At 31.5% G+C, this 20,591-nt stretch overlaps 1 protein-coding gene across 8 annotated transcripts in view; it reads left to right on the plus strand.

The window, feature by feature from the left end:
* The window catches only part of LOC108750977 (multiple C2 and transmembrane domain-containing protein 1), a 28,299-nt gene extending 13,109 nt beyond the window's left edge, over positions 1–15,190 (plus strand). For 3 of the 8 annotated variants that reach the window (XM_018490868.1, XM_018490870.1, XM_018490869.1), the window contains exons 4-14: positions 872–1,144; positions 1,438–1,580; positions 2,197–2,388; positions 7,697–7,845; positions 8,461–8,866; positions 9,789–9,931; positions 10,107–10,466; positions 10,867–10,996; positions 12,494–12,667; positions 13,555–13,880; positions 14,627–15,190. In XM_018490868.1, coding sequence (XP_018346370.1) covers positions 872–1,144; positions 1,438–1,580; positions 2,197–2,388; positions 7,697–7,845; positions 8,461–8,866; positions 9,789–9,931; positions 10,107–10,466; positions 10,867–10,996; positions 12,494–12,667; positions 13,555–13,880; positions 14,627–14,735 — 2,405 coding nt within the window. In that variant the 3' untranslated portion in view covers positions 14,736–15,190. Of the gene's footprint in view, positions 1–871; positions 1,145–1,437; positions 1,581–2,196; positions 2,389–5,310; positions 7,348–7,696; positions 7,846–8,460; positions 8,867–9,788; positions 9,932–10,106; positions 10,467–10,866; positions 10,997–12,493; positions 12,668–13,554; positions 13,885–14,626 lie in introns of those variants that run through there. The other 5 variants (XM_018490871.1, XM_018490872.1, XM_018490865.1 and 2 more) reach the window with 5 other exon arrangements.
* Positions 15,191–20,591: the final 5,401 nt, after the last annotated feature.

Consider the following 20,591-nt stretch of genomic DNA (forward strand, 5'->3'; position numbering starts at 1 on the left):
AATTTGTTATTATATGAAATAAAATTTGTTATTTCCATCTAAATAATTAACTGGAGGAACACGTTCAACGATTAATGTAAATAATTCTGCATTCGCAATTTATACAATTACTTATTCAAATTGTACATAGCGCTGATTATCAGTATTGCGCTTTTAGTGATATAACATGCATTAATTTAGGTTCATGCGGATGAGAATATCGAGCTTACAATTTGTACTTAACACCAAAAGTCGACATGCGCGGCACGTTTAGACCTCATTGATTAATTCGAAATGATCCAGCACGAATACTGGCGTGCTCGTCATACTTAAACGGATTTACCTAAAAGATTTCTTCTATTCTATCTATTTTATAGCGCAGTATAATCTTTTAATATGGCTTAAAATTGTAAAATCGTATCTACGACAATTGCATAATTACGGTTTCCTCATTTAATTGCATTTTTACTTTTGCATTCTCTTGGAAAACTTTTTCAATAATTTGATTTTTTATTTGGCCGACTTCGCAGAATATATAAAATCATAAAATTGTAATAAAGTCTTATCTAAATTCGTATATATTTAATACATATCGTTTTTTAAATAATATCTACTGTTTTTAATTTTTTAAAAATTTAACATGCTGTCTAAGACTAAAGATATGATTAATTAAATATGTCAAATGTAGTCTTTCGAAAAACTTAAAAATTGAAGTTATATATTATTTAAATCTCGGACATTTGAAAAGACTTGATAAAACAAAATCAGACATGATCTTTGACTATTTCCAATTACCACGTTTATAGTGAAATTATGGTTATTGCTATCACACCGAGTGCCAAAACCGATAGTGGATAAAGCACGTCCATTTTGGTCTGTTTTGAATGCGCAGAATCTCCGTTAGCACGCAGTAGCCGAGAAAAGTCTGTGACTGTGCAAGAAGATAACGCCGGAAAATGCAGCGAAGGATTCTCCAAAGGACTTGTGAGCTTTCAGAAGGAAGGATATACAGGCGAAGAACCTCAGAGTTCCTACAGTCAAGACGGCGACTTTCTTCAAGACGAGATGATACGAAGGAGAGAACAGGCGTTGAGGCAACATGCCTTCTTCCAACTTCGTTTGCATATAAGAAGAGGCGCAAATCTCGTCGCGATGGACAGATGTGGTAACAGAGAAAGAGAGCTTTAAGTATTTTTGGTCAGATTTTTTTTTTTCAATAAACTATTCTAACTGCTTTGTAAAGTAAACACTGTTAAATATATATTGCATACTATATTATAAAAAATATTGTTTAAAACCTGTAATAGCCTAAGTCGTGTGGATATTATTATTTTTACGCCTAATAAATAAAATATGGCTTAAGATATTTGAGCCCATTTATGAGAAGATAGAAAATTATATTTGTCGCATAACTATAAATTCATGATATATAGTTTACGATTCGCTTTACGATTTCAGGCGCCAGCGATCCTTATGTGAAAGTAAAATGCTCAGGGCGATTGTTACACAAATCGCGAACCGTTCATCGCGATTTAAATCCAGTTTGGGACGAAAGTGTTACTTTACCGATAGAAGATCCTTTTCAGCCACTTACTATCAAGGTATATTTAACAGTTTTCTTATATCAAAATTTCGGATATGTACAAAATGCAGAAAGGCAAAATTCTCAGTTACCTAAATATCTGCTCTTCTAGTAGACTGTCAGCAAGTTCGAGCAGAAAATGACGGCAGTCTGCCATCAATTCCGTTCGCATTAGGCTTGCGTCCTGTTAACATCGCCTGTCGACATAATGTGAAGGCAAATTGTTGGCAGAAACTGAGTAGATCCTGCCGACATTATCTAACGCTTGTAGATTTTGTTACGTTTTTTCTAGCAATCTGTCAACAATATTATGCACATCTAATTCTGTTGTCATTTTGTTGGCATAGTGTGTAGCAGACATTAAAAAAAAATCTGTTTTCTGCAGGCTTGGCTATCTGGGACTGTTAACATTCAATCATTTCAGTTTTTATCAAAAGCAGAAATTTCTATTGAGAATAATTTTTTATTTTAATATAATTAATAATTCAAATTGTTTATAAAATGCAACTAGATGTTTGAAAAATAATTTGTATTAATTATATTAAAATAAAAATATTTCAGAATTATGTATATTCTATTACCTATAACCCATAACATTCTAATGATAAAATAAACGACCTTCTACGTATTGACAGGTTTTCGATTACGATTGGGGCCTGCAGGATGACTTTATGGGGGCTGCTCTGCTGGATCTTACGCAACTCGATCTCGGACACTCTCAGGATATAACATTAGAACTTAAAGATCCAGTCAGACCAAAGCAACATTTAGGCGAAATCTACCTAACAGCTACACTTTGGCCAAGGAATCAACAAGAAAAAGAACAGGTACTTTTATCCTCTTCAATCAGATCGGATTAAGAAATTCTTTTATCTTTTCTCTTTGATTGATTTATCTGGGAAATAATCAGTAATCAACTGTGTGTATACATAATACGAACAAATATTTAAGATAAAATAACAAGTATCTACAAAAAGTAGCATCGTAAAGGGTTAAGCAAGGGGTTATAAACTAACAATAAGTAATCCCGGCGTCGATCGTTCTCGGTCTTAGTAGAGAGATGTGCGTATATTTATAGCGTGTGTATGAAGAATGGGAAACTGGGTTGTGAGGGAAGTATGTGCCCGTGTCCGTATTACCGGTATCGACTTGTCGTTGAAAGTGGAGTGCAAGGCCTGGCCCTTATCGCGCGGCAGCTCCACTTATGTATTAACTATTATTAAACGCCATTCCGCGAGAAATAACTAAGTTGAAACTCTCGAGTATTACGTTACATCCAATTTATTTATGAATTAATAATAATTTACATAATAGTCCGGTCTTCTCGGAATAACGTCATGTTTGTTCAGATGTATTGCAGTTAGGTCATTTAGATCTTAGAATCACACATACTGCGCAGTCCGATTCCATTAATTAATTTGTGTTAGTCTTAATAATAATTATACTTTTAATAAATATTTGGAATATTTCTTTCAAAATTTGGTTATTACACACAGTTTGCACACAGTTTCGAATTTATCTCAAATTCATCATCTGCTCGTCTAGTTTCAAAGATAGCAATTTAACTTTAAAAAAATGGCCAAATTGTTCTGTATTAAAATTTAATTTTCTATATCTGTTAATATTTTCTTCAAAAAAAAAAAAATAATAAAGTAAAATAGAGTACAGAGAAAAATAAAATACAAGTAAATGAACACATGATTATTGAATTGACAATTTGCGGTGTAAGTTGCATTTGATGAGCGCGATATCAGCGCCATTTTATCCTTATTTTATATTCATCTAATGAACGATAAAGGTAGAATGTCACAATAGTGCTGATAGCACACTCCTCGAATGCAGCCATAGTTGACCTCTCTCTATATTTTCATTAAGAAAATATCGATTGCGAGACTAAAAACTGTCAAGCGAAATATGGCTTGTTGCAATGGGTATCGGATACTCTGTGTACTTATAAGACCAGCTGATAAGTGTACATAATACACCGTCTATACATTACGTATGACATATTCCCATATATCACACCGAACATATTAATAGCCCGTCGTAATCCAATGCTGTAATTCGAAGCAATAATTTTTTCAGATAAGATCTCTCAGACGGTAGTTCTGATCAATAATAATGATCGGGAACGTTAATACTAAAAATTTTTTATTTTATTATTAAATATATCCGCGCTTTATCCTTTCATAAATTTTATTCAGGAAAGTGTCAATTACGAAGATAATTAATGTGGAATGAAAGAGTTATAAATATATTTAATTTGAACAAATAATGAAAAGCATCTAAAAAAATTTAATATTTTATATCGCTATTTTATTTTAAAAGTATCTAACAAAAACATGATTTTTGAATTATTATCATGAATGAGTTAAATAAATATTATTTTATCAATCACCAAAAATGAACTAACTTAATTTTATTTAAAAAACGTCGAAATTGTTATTATTCAAAAAGAGTGAATTTTTAAAGATTACGAAACGAAAACGACATTTAATCATTTGTTAAAAATATATTCTTTTACCGATATTATTGGATAATCATAATTTTCCATCAGGTTGAAAAACAAATTTTCTTCATTTTTGAGAAACTTGATTATTTAAATTGTGTCACTTTGAAGTATTTACTTTTTAGAATTCTTCAAGTTTTATTAGTTTGATAGATATCTAAAATAATTTAAAAATGAAAGCTGTAGAAAGATATTTTCACACAATTAAATGAATAACTTTTTCCTTTTTTACCCTGATGAAAAAATTTCGCTAAAATTAGTCCACGTTTTGAAACTCTTTTTAGCAAAATTTCAGCATTTTAGAAAAATTTCAGTTTAATTCCAGCGATTTTTAGCTAAAAAAATTCATTTTTAGCATAATTTTAGCGAAATTTTAAAGAAATTTTAGTAAAAATTTCTATAAAAGTTTAAAGAAATTTCAATTCAATTTTAGCGATTTTTCAATATATTAGCTGAAAAATTCAACTTTCAATGAAATTCAGTAAATTTTTAGCAATTTCGCTGAAATGTTCTAAAACCTGGAATAATTTCAGCAAAATTTTTTTACCAGGATACGCGTTAAGTAAATTTACTATTGTGATATCTTTTTGCTTTCTCTATGAGTTGAGAAATAGCCACATCAGAATATCGTACATCGCGGTTACGGCATCATGTATACACAATGTCTCAATGTTTGCCGACATAACATCACTTTCTTGTGCGAAGAATGGAGAGGGGAAAGAGAAGCCCAGCTGGCCTACTACGCTTCGCAGGTTGCCAATGAAGAGACGACTTAGTAGTCAGACGACTTTTGCCGTCTTACTTTGTGAGACAGACGAGACAGGTTCTTCGAGCTTATCAGTGCGGTACCGATTTGATATCCGACACGGAAATGTATTCCATTGTACATTAATAACGACTTCACCTTTGTTCCTGATAAGAACTTCCGATTGCCTTTGGTATATGTGTGACTGAATTGTATTTCTCATCTAGATTTTTCACTGTGACTCATCGGCACTAATTAGCAATATTGAATACTGTAATCATTGTGAGGAAGTGCTTATATTTGCACTCTACGATTTTTGTAAACTAAGATATACAATTGAGTCAGTGTGTAAATCTATGCTCACGGATACTTTTTTTTTGCGTTTTTTTTTCTTCCGCGTATCAGTCGCTGTATAAAACGTGAGTTTTTAGCGCGAGTTCTTCAGATTATCTGTGATGGTTGTAAGAGATTTCGTTTTTTGCTTATTATGTAAGAAGAGTACACAGTGCATATAAGTGTAATTAAGATTTTGTAATTGCAAAAAAATTAATTTTGATAAAACTATAAAACTTCTCAACGCATGCACATATCATACGAAAGATGCAGAATCATTATGTTTAAACGCAGTACGTTTCCATTGTACGAGTATTATTAAATCTGATGACTGACACCTTTTTTCATGCAAAACATGCTTAATCGCTCTGATTAAGAATGACATATCGAGTAACGAATAAAAGACGAAGAACACGAGACGATCTTTTAGCTCTGTCTGTTTGGACGCGATCCATGAAAAATGCAAGCCGATCGAACGAAAGATGAGAACGAATTCACAGTCATTTAGCTAGCAAGGAGAACTAAAGAATTTGTAATAAAAGCATCGACGAAAATAACACGTTATACCAACGTTTTCCACGAAGAAAAATATTCACAATTTATCCGTTATGTAATATTTGTGCGGATTATACGAAAACGTGTTTAAAGCAATTTTTATTCGTGACAGCACAATCACTACAGAGGAGAGACCTGGGAAATTATTCAATTTCAAATCAATAGTACGCTCAACACGCTGTATTTGAGCTTAACATATTCGAAGTCGATGTCACAACACATCCGAAATTGGAAAAAATAGCGATCGACGAAATATGCAAAATTAATATTATGCAGAGTGAGAATCCGAACGAAACTGCGCTTGTCGCATCTAAAATGGACACCGCGCCCAAAATAGATCTCTTATCTAAATTAAATGTTACAAGTGAACTTCATACTGTGCCTAAGATCGAAGTTACGTCAGAAATTAATTCTACGTCTCGGGACGACGTTGCGGCCGAGACAATGGCTATGTCAGGGAAGGACTCTGTCGACGATGTATCTAAAATCGATGCTGCGTCTGAAATTTACGTAGTTTCTAATGCGGATATGGCGTCTAACAAAATAGATGAGTTATCTACCGATAGATCATCCGATATTGACATGCCTTCCAGAGGATTGCGTCAAAATAAACTCGCGGATCAACAAAAGAAACGACATTCCATCACGATATTGGATCGATCCGTATCAAAACAAAAATTCGAGAAGGATTTTGCCGAGGTGAAATGCAACGCTGCCGTAAGTACTGCCGGCGTCTCGGAGTCGGATGGGAATTTTTGCGGGAATATTCGAGTCGAGGAGGATTCGAGAGAATTGAATTCGGTCGCGGGCGACAGAAAATCGAGGATTCAGCATACGTTTGCAGTTAAAGAACTCCCGAAGATGAAACGAGCCGAAGGACTATCTGTCAAGACGATTTCCGAAATTACGGAGGAAAGATCGAGCGCTGTCGAAAGCGAGAAATCAAAGCTCGAGGAAGCATCGGCGATGATAGGAGTTTGGAAGAGGCGAATGATTGAAGGGTCGTCCACCGAAAACCTGTCTGGGATCAAGAAACGAAAGGCAAAGGATTCGTTAAGAAGTTCTCTGAGGCGGAAGATGGATTTGATAGAGAGGATATTGGAGGATCAGGTGGAACGAATCTGGGAGGAGAACGTGGAAAAGCATACGTGGCTGCAACCGATCGAGACGTGGATCACTGATCACCGCAGGCCTTCTAGCTACACGTTAACTCACTGTCAACTCGATACTGACGCAACCGATAGCTTGACGGATATTAATCAGGATATTATATCGGAATCCACGTACGATTTCAAGTTCACACCGGCAAAGGCAGAAGACGAGGAACCGAAAATTGAGAGTAGACTGATGGAAAATCGACGAACCGCAAAGAACGACGAGCAAAGGAACGAGAGCAAAATCACCGAACATTGGCGAAGATTACGAAATCGGACTGCCTCTTCAAGATCGGATCGATTTGAGCCAGCGAGTTCAATCACGCAGCTAAACAGCCAAGAAGTTGTTTACTCAGATACGGAAAATGTAAAGGATAATGCAAATGTTTTAAACGATTCCGGCGTTTTGGAAGTGAAAGAAGTCAAACGCCACGATCTTCTGGACAGATTGAAGGACAATGTTAAGGGAAAGATGGAGGACATTCATAGGGTAGAGCCACAAAACTAATTTTTAATATTTATTTACTTCCATATATATCTGTACATTATTAAAAACATTTTTTTACAGTAATATCACATAAACATTAAACGCAAGAATAATTGATAAAATTAAACCTATAAGAAAGCAATTTTATAAAAAATTGTTTTTCAAAAATTATTTTTCACAAATTGTTTTTGAGATTCTTTCAGTAAAAAAGAAAGAATCAAACAATCGCAGCGTTTAACGGCAATGTGCGCACTCATTTTAAATTTGCAATAATTATATTATATTGTAGTAAAAATTCTACATTTGTCTCTAGCAATAATTTTATTTAGTGTCCTATTTTCCCACGTTGCAGTATTTTCAGAGAACTAATCGATTGGCGGACGTGAATAGACGATTGAAATCACAAATATGGAGTTCGGTGGTGACAATTGTGCTCGTGGAGGCAAAGAATTTATTGCCAATGGACATAGACGGTTTGTCGGATCCTTACGTGAAGTTTCGGTACATAAAATCTAATTTAAAATACATAGCTTGATCAACGAATGCAGTTTTTTATTTGGATATCGCTTTAAAATTTGTGTCAGAGAATTTGCTAAAGTGTTTTAGTTCAGATTGCTTTTTTATTTGCTTGTTATAAATATTTTTAATTAAAAGTAATTAACTTGATCAAGTTATAGTATCTCCGATATATGTATTTCATTCATATTTATCATTCGATTTGATCACGTTTATTTTTATTTACAGTAGTGTATTTCTTTTTTAAAGCACCGTATATGATATGAATATTTTAATAAATGTTTTTATTAATTCACTCTTTAATCTTTTATTATTTGTTATTTTATCGTAAACATGTTTACAAAGATTTATAATATCAATATAAACGTAGATATAAATTGATGTTGTTGATGGTATAATTAATTGATATTATAATATCGTATTTGCTCACTTTATTTATGTAAAATGGAAATTATTCTGTTTTTGACGTCACAATAAAATTAAATGGAATGAAATCTCGGAGATATTAGCAATTCAAGCTGCAGTCGTTTAAACTGAGGAACTTAAACTATAGTTGAAGTTCCTCATATAAACACTAGAATCCCGTATCCTAATTTGCAGGCTCGGCACGGAGAAATACAAATCGAAAGTCGTTAACAAAACACTGAATCCAATTTGGTTGGAGCAGTTCGACCTCCACCTCTACGAGGATCCGTATTTGGGACAAGAGTTGGAAGTGACGGTTTGGGACAGAGATAGGAGTCATCAGGACGATTTAATGGGCAAGACAGTGATCGATCTGGCGACTCTCGAGCGGGAGACGACGCATCGGCTGTGCCGCGAACTCGAGGATGGTTCGGGCAATATCTTTTTACTTTTGACGATAAGCGGTACTACAGCCAGCGAGACAATCAGCGATTTGGCCATACACGAGGAAACGCCAATAGAACAAGCACAATTGGTCCAACGGTATTCCATTACGAACACTTTACAGAGGATACGTGACGTAGGCCATCTGACAGTAAAGGTAATTAGAAACGATTAAACATAAATTGCTAACATGTTAGTATATTAACATGCTAACATTAAAGTGTTAATTTTTTTAGCACAAGAAGCCAAGGAAGAAGAGTAATAATTAATGTATAGGATGTACCTGAAATAGGTCGCCAAGTTTTGAACTATTTTGTCACGTCCAGAATGAAGAAAAGTTCTAATATATTTATAGATCTGAGAACTTATCTTTACTGAATTCCGTCCGCAGTCGAATTTTGTTCTACAAGTAAAATATGCTATTAGAGTTTGGCGATCTAGTTCATGAATATAATAATGATATTGATAGATTCATTTACGTATTATAAATAATTTTTGCCATATGAATTATGTATAAATATATTGATATATTGTTATATGAGACCTGAAGTAAAGAGAAAACATTTCTAGTCAATATTATGACGCGCTTATTTCGGAACTACTTTTTAATGCTATAAATTAATAAAACACATTCGATTACTGAACAAAAAGCATGCGGCTTTTTCAAGTTGGCTAAAATAATAAGCCAACTCTTTTACATTAAGCATTAATTAATCGATAAACAGACATGATTTGAACTGTGATAAAGTTATGTTACTAAAAAATTATTATTTATTAATAATTAAATCTATAGAAATGTATTTTCTTTATGACTTCCAACACTTTATGCTTTTATTTTAAAATTATATGTTAAAGTTGTTGATAAATTTATTTTTGTCAATAAAAATTACATTGAAATCATATATAATTCCGTTAAGTAATTTTTTTACAAAAATATATATCTATATCTCTTTTCGATTTCAATAATTTAATAAAAAGCCATTGTTTGTTATAAGAATTTTCATTAATAAATTAAAATAAAACAAAGATTTTAAATAAATTTTCTATTATGATCTGTTTTTAAATTAATCTTTTTACAGGTATACCGTGCACAGGGTCTTGCAGCTGCTGATCTCGGTGGTAAAAGCGACCCTTTTTGTGTTTTGGAGCTTGTAAATTCTAGATTACAAACGCAAACGGAGTATAAAACTCTCACGCCGAATTGGCAGAAAATTTTTACTTTGTAAGTTATATCTTAATCGGAATACCGTTAATTATATTTAATGTCAACGTATTTAATTATCAACGTGCATTATTAGATAATAAAAAAAGTTGGACATGATCAAGTGCAAGAATTTGATCAAACAGCTTGAGCTATTCAGATATAATCGAGAGTAAATTTTGTTGTTTCACAACAGTAACGTAAAGGACATCAATTCCGTTCTGGAGGTGACGGTGTACGACGAAGATCGGGATCATAAGGTGGAGTTCCTTGGGAGGGTGGCGATACCGTTGTTAAAAATTCGTAACGGCGAAAAACGATGGTACGCATTGAAGGACAAGAAACTGAGGGGCCGTGCGAAGGGAAACTGTCCTCAGGTTCTCTTGGAAATGACCGTCGTATGGAACATATTGAGGGCGTGCATTCGAACGCTTAATCCGAAGGAAAAGAAGTATATGGAGCCGGAAATGAAATTCAAAAGACAAGTCTTTCTGCGAAATGTACTCAGGCTCAAAGCTATTATTGTAATATTCATCGACATAGGGAAATACATGCAGTGAGTGACTTCAACTTTTATTTGAATTACTGAAGATGTGAATTTTTATTTTTTCAATCCTGCGTGATATGGAAAATTTCTAACTATTATGGAACATATCTACCATTTCATTAATAGCGAAAATTACATGTATTAAATATATAATATGTCACACAAACTTAAAAATATATTTTTATTCTAAATCAAGACTAAAATCAAAATTAATCAAATCAATTAGGCTTGCTTTAAGCTACAATAGATAACAGTACAGCATCCTACCGAAAGAAATATATTCTAAAAAATTTTGTAGTTCGTGCTTTCTATATATTCATGGCAAGAAGAATATTGGATTAAACTGAAATAAATTCTACAGTTTATGCTGCTATTTATGATACTATTTTTTACTTTATCCTACGGTTAGGAGCTGCTGGGAATGGGAAAGCAAGATGAGAAGCATCTTCGCTCTGGTAATTTTTATTCTTGGATGTTACTACTTCGAACCGTATATGATACCGGGCGTGGCATTATTGATTCTTCTAAAGTATTATCTGGTACGTCACTTTTGTTATTGGTTTTATTGAAGTTTTAATCCGGCACTCTTTCGCATGTCTATATTCTAAACCGATATGATTGATGAGATAAGAGGAAAATTAAACACTATTATTGAACATTGGCTTTTAAAGCCAATAATATCGAGTGTACTTTTGCTACGTAGCATGCGATGCATCTTTTAAATTCTAAAGCCTTTAGTATCTTCAATTTATTGAGCAATGGATTAAAACTTGATTTACTTCTAGCATGTGGTTTTGGATCGTTCCAATTAATTGCTATGCTATGAAACGCTTACTATTCTTTAATTTAAAAAGTCTGTTTTTAATTCTTTAATCTTTATTCTTCGCTCTCTATTGCCTATCATAAATATTTATAAGAAAAGTATTGGTACTATCATGTAATGAATAAAATATCTTCTTCTCTATCAAATATTTCCATGCTATTTTGTAACATCATTTCTGGAATCTTTATAGATGTAAAAAAAATGTCATATCTCATTTGCGATGTAATATTGTAGAAGAATTTCTTCTCTCTCTTAACATTTTTTATTTAGACTTGTGCATGTTTATGATGCATTCCTTTAATATCAGAATATTTCGGAATTTACATATGAAGAAGAGATGTAAACTTTCTTGGCACTTTCAAATTGTTCAAAACATCCAAGAAATGTTCTAAAAAGTTATAAAATTATTCAGAAATTCTGAAAAATTCTATTAAAAAATTTTGAGAAAAATTTTTGCTATGATAATCTTGCTGTGTTTTGTATTTAATACACTCGGAATTGGATATAAACATTATATCCAATTTTAATACATTTTTCGTCAAACAAAACATTTTTTTCTATCTATTTTGTACTATTTAAAAATAAAAAGTCATGAAAAAAAGAGAAACTTCTAGAATTATTTAAAAATATTAAAAACAAGAGGATCCCGCACTAATTATATGAAAAATTAAGTTCTGATGAAATGAGTTAGTTTTAAATGTAGTTTATAATGTGGTGAACAAAAGATACAACAAGACTTAATATGGTAATCATTAATTTTTGAGCATGTATACAAAAATGTGAGTACAAGTGTTTGACATATCATTTATATTTAATATAATTCACCTTTAGTACACCATAGCTCAAAAACTATCTATTATGGAGCCTTTCATCTGTTCACCATATTATTAGTTATATCATATGTGAAAACTAATTCCACCGAAATTTGACTTTCCATACAATTAATACAAGACCCTTTACAGAGTTCTTGTAAATAAAAATAATTTAAATGGATTTATGTGACACAGTAGGATTAAAAATCAACTATTCCAAACTATTCTTTGACATCTCATAAACGAAACAAAAATTGTGGTACTTCTTTATATATGTTTGTAATCTTTGTATCTTTTTATACATACTTTGTATATTCTGACATGATTCCTGCATAAGTGCAAGTTACCTCCGCTTTCTTTACTGGCAATGCTGCATGTCGAATTTCTTTGCTACCTGTCAGCTTACTGGCGAGAGGAGCGGGTTCAATCATTGGATTTGCGGACAGGTCGCAGTGATAACGGGCGCACCTTTAATATACGCAACTTCGCAGTTTCAAGATCATGCAGAGATTGGGTCCGATGATTGTCCGCCGACACCGGGGGACGATGACGATGACGATGACGACAAAGACAAAGTGAGCGTTACTATATTTTCGAAAATTACAAAATTCTTAATTTATTCGCGTTGCAAATTATAGAATTCTTCATAAAAAAAAATCAAATAAAACATATAAAACATCATTCATTTATACCGTAATTATATTACTGCTACAAAAGTTTTTTGCATCGATTCGTTAATATAGCTAAAGAGCTATGGTGCAAGTAATACTCATACTGGATTTACAAAATAATAATATAAATATATGGCAAATTCTCATTTACGCATCATATATCGTGCTCCATCCAATAATTATTTAGCGCTATAATCTTCGATCCATGCAAATTAATTAACGTAGATTAGTTTCTCTTGTGTTAGAAATAAGCCAAACTGTTCAAAATTAAGCACCACCATTGGATGTTCTATGCATCTCGTTACACTCTATGAATCACAATAGTGCCCGGATAAAGATGTTATCTTTACAACCAACAGCGTAGTTCCGTCGTATATTATAATTTAACGGTATATTCGTAACGCATTTAGATAAGATATAAGAATAGATAATGTCATATGAAACTGACTCGATTAATACAGAAGGCTAATTAATTAATTTGCAAACATTGTTAACCGCTCAAATAATACATGTACTAATTTTTCTTGGGTCGATCTTTATCAGATTAAAATTTTTTTTAAATTTTGATCCACGTTTTTGTGTTGCATTTGGTATTAATTTGTAATGGATTTAATTTTATTTTTGCAATCATCAGTTTTTTTTTAATGCTAATTTTTGCATGTTAAATATTTGAACAAATAAAAATCGAAAAATTAGGAAACATCTAAATGTCATTTCAGAAATCAGTGTGTTTTTTTTTTCAATGTTTAACCAACAAATTCTACATATTTTATCTATTAATGATTTTTTAGGAGGAGAAGAAAAGTCTGAAGGAGCGTTTACAGGCGATTCAAGAAGTGACGCAAACAGTCCAGAACTCGATCGGTTATATAGCTAGTCTTTGCGAAAAAGTGAAGAATCTCTTCAACTTCACAATCCCCTATTTAAGCTACCTGGCAATGCTTCTGGCGATTGCTGGGGCGGTCGTGCTCTATTTTATTCCTGTCCGGTATTTAATCCTCACTTGGGGAGTCAATAAGTTCTCTAGGAAAATCCTCAGGCCTCACTCCGTACCCAATAACGAGGTCCTCGATCTTATATCCAGAGTGCCTGATGACGAAGAATTACTTAATTATAGGTGAGTAATTAATAATAACGTACGTACCATTGCCTCATTGAAATTAATCGGATTTTTTCGATTTATAGATGTAAAACGTCTGTGAAAATGTTTCGGGAAACTCGAGTGTAATAAAATGGTTTGATATTTTTGACTTTACGGTTATTAAATATTATGATTTAAAAAAAAACTGAATATATATATATATATGATTTTATAGTATTTAATATAACTTTGCATTTGAAAGCAAAAAGGAGTAAATCGAAAATCATATCTCTATGTGTTTATGTTTTGTAAGAAAGCAAATTTATAAGATTTATTTATTATGAGATTCTATAATTAATTTATTAATTATAAAAATCAGAGAATATAAAATAAATTAATAAAATTCCTGAATACAATTTTTAGTTATTAATATAATACAGTAAAAATTCAATTTTAAGAATTGCAAAAAAAATTGTTGCATTATTTTTATATGAACAATGTGTACATTAAGAATATAAATTATAAAGATATTAGAAATATTTGACCGGTATTATTCTATATAGGTATTATTTCTTACTTATGGAATATACTAACTATAATAATAAATGTAAATTATATATAATGCGATTTTTCTTAATATATTTGTAAAAAAGCGGCTCTTCCTTATAAACTGTTGGATCAGCGAAACTTTATATCATCTTCGCGATATAGCCGACGTTTTTGCGTCATTTTAAGTTTGCAAAAGAATGCGAAGGGATCCTTCAACGCGTATACTTTTGCAGAGAACTAAAACCTGTGCCGACAGCGGATTGCGAGAGAGGTGGTAGTTCGGGCAGTCCCAGTTCGAACGCGGCGAGAAGAGAGCAAAGAAAGAGGCACAAAGCGGCGTAGCAGAATATCCCGCGGCCGGATGTCGCGGGTCCAAGGTCGTCCAGTATCCTTAAATCGGTCCTGCTGCGCCGGAAATTGCGACAGCGAAAAGGATCAGCGGAAAATACGGATGTGATTGACATAGACTGAATATTCGTTCATTTTGTACCCTCCCTCGGTCGTGACAGCTTCGAATCTAACGTCAGTCGTTAGCGAAGATATCGCACGCGGTGTGCCTCGAAGAAAAGAAACAGAGAGAGAAAGAGAAAAAAGTAAAACTGTAGTAAATAATGACAAATATTAACGCCGAAAGAGAATTTCCAAATTGAATTTACTTTGGATGTATGTGATACATTTATTACGTGATGGAAACAAGGTTTTATCGCGCAAGATGAAATACACTGCGATATGAACAAACGATTGATGATGATGTGATACGTTTTAAAGCGCATCACACGTTAAAAGAGAGTATAAAATGGTGCAATTATATATTGGAATATATATCATGATATATTATACATATAAATCGTTATAGAATCATGGGATGTATATCATCTAATACATACAAAATGTATATAACATATATTATATAATAAAATGACAAATTGCCATTGTCATTACAATTAATTATATAATGAATTATATGATCACGTCGTTTCTTTTCCGTAGTAGCTTGGACATTTTATTGCTATTCTTTTGAAAAACATGTGATCATTAGTAGTCATTTTTTAATTCGTAGCTTTCATCATTGAATAAATTCAAAGAAGTAAATTCAAAGTAAAGTTATATAAAATTTAATTTTTTTTAATGTAAACGCACGATAGTAAACGCTTCCAAGTTGGATTGTCGGGACGTTACTGATGACAATATGTGACAAATGTAAAAGCATGATCAGTGAAGAAGTTTGCATAATGTTTCGATTTCTTCCGTATTATCTTGTTTTTATTATGATTATTTCTATCAAAATGCAAATAATTATATACGGTGTCCCTAGAACCAAAAATACTAAAATTCAAGACGTAAATTTAGAGACATGTAAAGATTCGAAGAATTATAAAAGTAAGAATATAAGCATTTGAAAGATTTATTAATTGAATTGAATTTAAATAAAAAAAGGCAAAAAGGCAGAAATGATGGATTGCAAATAGCCAAGAAGAAACTAGTTTTCTTCAAACATAGATATTCCAGGGACATCCTTAAGACGTCCATATGTCTTTTGAACATTTTGAGGATATCACTAGAATGTATCCTGGATAAAGCTATAGTATTAGGACTGTAAATCGAATAAAGAGTAACTTCTTCTCTGGTCACACAATTTAGATAAGAATGCGGTAACTTCTTTAAGATGATCTTTTAAGTGACAGAAAGTGAGAAAAATGAAGCTAAAAGGAGGCACAGACAAGTTTGAAAGTATTCCATGTTAAAAGTGAGAGCCGCGTTTCGAGCATATCAAGGAGAGCAAGGAACGTGTGTTCTTAGAAATAATGAATTATTAAAAATAGGTATATAAACAAAATGCGATGACATTTTCCTTAAGGGAACACTCGTCAATCGTTTCGTCCATCGGTGTCGTTAGTTAGCAATTAGAAATTATCGTGAGAGAGAAATCTAAGAGCCAGTAAAAACATATTTCAGAATACAATCATCCAAGACAGAGTTCCCGCAGAAATTATATATAAAACTGAAAATAGAATTTTTATTAGTTGATTTCAAATTAATTCGGATATTTTTTTACAGGCTTTTCTTATAGATACGTCACGTTAATTCAAACGATATAGCTTTTCAAAATTATTTGCGGGAACTCCATGAAATGTCCACTAAAAATCTATTGAAATGAAAGAGTTTTGTGCTTACAGTATTTGTAAGTAATAATTTTATAAAGATGCAGAAGGGCTTATTTAGAATTGTTTAAGAAATTACACGGCGAAACTTCCGCGTTAAATTTAATATATTCGCGCAAGCAGTTTTGCAAAATCGTGTTAGGCGTGCTTACATACGTTGCGTGCGATGGTTCCCTTCTAAAGCGTCTGACGTTATTTAAGTTTTTCATTCCAACGCACAGTTTTATCTGTAATTAGACAAGAAAGAGAAAGAAACGGAGAGCGCGAGATTACTTTATGACGGCGTTTCTGTGTGGGGAAAATTGTTCTTGCGATAAAAGCCGGTTGCCTTTTCAACCGGAAATTATCCAGATCATAGCGCGTGTGTATTTCTACAACGATATTTCGCACTTGCTTAGACATGCGGTTAGATAACGTTAAAAGATATGCAGTCTGTGTGCGACAATTTTTTTATCGCGCGAAGAAATAAGTTCGATGTACTGCTACTGCTACGAGTATTGACTTTAGCATATGCCTTTTCAACATGATTATGCAATCGTCTTTGCTGTGATGTTTTCTGTTCGGTGTGCATTTATTTCGTTCTTATTACGTTAAAGCTTTACGTCGTTCAATCGTGCAATTTACAAAAATTGACAAAGTAAATAGAGAACGAAACAATTAAAGATACCTATCGCATTATAATATAAAATAAAATATTAACACACACACACACACAGTTTTTAGTAATATAATATCATAAAATACTAACAGTTTTTAATATCATAATTCTACTCAGCAGTTATTTGAAAATTAAGAGCTTATTTGCAAATTATCTTAAGTTTATTATTTTTTTTTAATGAAGAATATATCACAGGCTGTGTTACAAATATGTACTAAAGGCATTCCGTGATATTTTGTTTTTTAGAGGCTTTTTTTAAGAAAAGATACGTTTTTTCATTATGATCTAATTAACACTATTATTATTCAATATTTTTTTATCTTGTATGCTTTATTGTGTAGTTACTTTTTTTTTACATACGTTAAGATTTAAGTAATTATTTATTTTTAAAATAATATGTTATAATTATTATATTTGTTGTAATTATTATTAAAGCCAGAATATTTATTTTTATTATTTATCTAGACAAAATTGTCGATAGTTATTCAAAGTAAAATTATTTTAACAAATTTTGTAAGTAAGCTTTTAGCACATCAACGCATGTATGATTATAATGCGATTGTGATCTATTTAATTTCATTATAAAATTTTTAAAAATATCCAACTATGACATTGTACATCTAAAAAAAGAAATGTAAAGGAATGAAAACATACACATAAATAGAAATATCATAATTTATAGTAAAAAATTATAAATATTTCATAACAATACAAATATACAGAATAAATTGTCTTAAAGTTTTCTTGTCATTACAAATTTCTCGATCAATTTAAAATACATTTTCAGTAAAACCGGTAAAAACATAATTAAATAATAGAAATAGAAAAAAATAATTTTGTAAATTAAATTTTAGTGGAACCATTTGACAAGATTATTTTCAATCAATTCAAATAGATTTTATTAAAATCTTCATTTCAAATTCATTTGCAGAAATATGCAATGTTAAAAATTGAGAAAGTATAATGACGATTTCACTGGATATTTTTAGAAAAAATCGATTTTACATATAATATATTGATGGAGGGAATTATAACTGAAAGGATACGCATTTGTGAATCTGAAATGTATTATATATGATATGTCGTTTTACATGGTTTATATGAGATAATATTAATTAATAATACATGAGGCAAATTCTTTTTCTCCGCGATATATCGCCTCGGCGACCAAAGTCAGAATCGCAGATTCGTTGTGCAAATGCACTCGCTCGAGGAGGCGAATAGTGCGTATCAATTATTTGTGCGTATTTACTTCTAGTCGCAATTTTATCAATTTGTGGCCGATTCGGGAGAGGAAGAGAGAGAAAGTATGAAAGAACGTGAGAGAATGAAAGAGAGAGGGTAATATATCGCTGATCCATTTTTCGCTTTTCTATAAATTATATATTATAAGTCGTGCATACGTCTTTCTCCGGTCTTTTATCTTCGATTTACTCATTCTCATGCTATATAAGCGCCTCGATGATCCTTCCAACACCACTCTTGTTATGGAGCACAACACGGGGCGCATTTATTCCACACATATATACACGTATATACACATAATAAATTACATAACATACTGGGTATGCCACAACCGTCAGTCGTTTTTCTCTTATTATTCTTATAATTATTCTTACGAATTCCTTGGCTACTTTGGAATTGATTTTTCCTGTCGATGAAAATATCAAACCTATAATTTCTTGAATAATTAACTACTGATTTCAAGAGCCTTGGCGGATCAAATTACATAAATTACAAAAAATAATATCTTTTCTTGGTTCTTCAAGACTTTAATAGAATTTTTATTTAAAGTTTTTATTTAAACAGGGAAATATCTATTATTGAATTTGGGAGCGTGTAAGAAAATATGATTTTCCTCGACTTTTGTTAAGGAAAAATCTCCAAATGAACCAAAGAAACTGCGGTTATAGGATATCCGGTGATTATGGGACCTGTACACAACGCGTTACTTTTTTTCGTTATCAAAGGCCTAATGGGCGAGCTAAAAACAAATACGTTACATATATATTATTACAAAGCTTTACATCATCTAGTCAACGAATTATATTTATATTTATGAACAGCGAATCGCTATGTCTTGAATCATTTCCAAGTTTGCACTTATATTTCTGGGGCTTCCTAATTCGTTTAATTTTCATATATAAATTTTAATATTTAAAATTTTTTCATTATTTTTAATTGAGTTTGTTTGTATTAAAAATTATTTCAGATGATTTTATCCGAAATTAATTGGAAACTAAAATTTAATATTTTAAAAATATTGAAAATAATTTTAAAATCAAATTTCAGTGTCATTGGCTTAAAAAAATTATCTTTATTATAATTAAATTGCTATAATTAATACACAAAATATATTTCTACAGTATAACGAAGGATCAGTAGTTTGGAATCGAAATAAGAAATTCAATTTTATATCTAAATGAAAAACTTGTTCACAAATACTTTCTTAAAAAGTTATTCAAACTTAGTTAAAAAATTTAGCTACAGCTTAAATAGCATTGTATTCTTGCCAAATATTTCCATTTTAAACCCTGATTGCGGATACCATTTCGCGTATTTTAATCATAAATGAATGCGACATATATTTTCATAAATTAATTTATATACCAATTTTACTCCAATATATACTCTTTACCCAGATTAGTTGTTTTAATCCTAAATTTGTGTTAAATATATAAAAGACTATAAAGAGTATAAAAGATTTCAATTATCAAAAAAGGTACCTGCTAAAACGTTAATATTAATCAATAATCATTAATATTGTTGCGGATATACAGTGGACATTTCACAAGTTCTAAGCCCGTTTTTTAACTATTCCTAGTCCTTTTCTACTCTTCCAATTTTGTACTTCCACAATAAGATTTTATCCTCTTTCCGCGATCAATATAATCTATTCGCTTTCCATTTTATTATTTCACTGTTTTCGGAAATGCATCAGCTGCAATATACGAGCAACACAATCATTATACACGTATACTTAATATTCCTTAGTTTAATGGTAGAGCTCTATTCTTGAAAAAAATCGAAGATTCAAAATTTCGTTTTTAGCAAAGTAATTAAGCTTTATATTACATTGAATTACTGTATTTCAATTATCTATTAATTTTCAAATTAGATATTTAAGGAAGATATAGCTGCACTAAAAGTAAATGAAAAATTTGTAATTGCCAATTCTTCAAGCTCTAAATTAAAGAGCTTATTTTCAAACTGTCTTACAGCCTTATTAAAAAACCATATAGATTCTATCAAAGAGCTATGGTATACGAGTAAATGCACGCTATAACAAAGCTGTGGAAAGTTTTGTGAAATAATAATTTCCACAGCTTCGTAACACGTATAATCTCTGAAAGTGTGAATTTAAGATTTAAGACAGTT

The sequence above is a fragment of the Trachymyrmex septentrionalis genome, unplaced genomic scaffold (assembly GCF_001594115.1).
Source record: "Trachymyrmex septentrionalis isolate Tsep2-gDNA-1 unplaced genomic scaffold, Tsep1.0 scaffold40, whole genome shotgun sequence".
NCBI lineage: Eukaryota > Metazoa > Arthropoda > Insecta > Hymenoptera > Formicidae > Trachymyrmex > Trachymyrmex septentrionalis.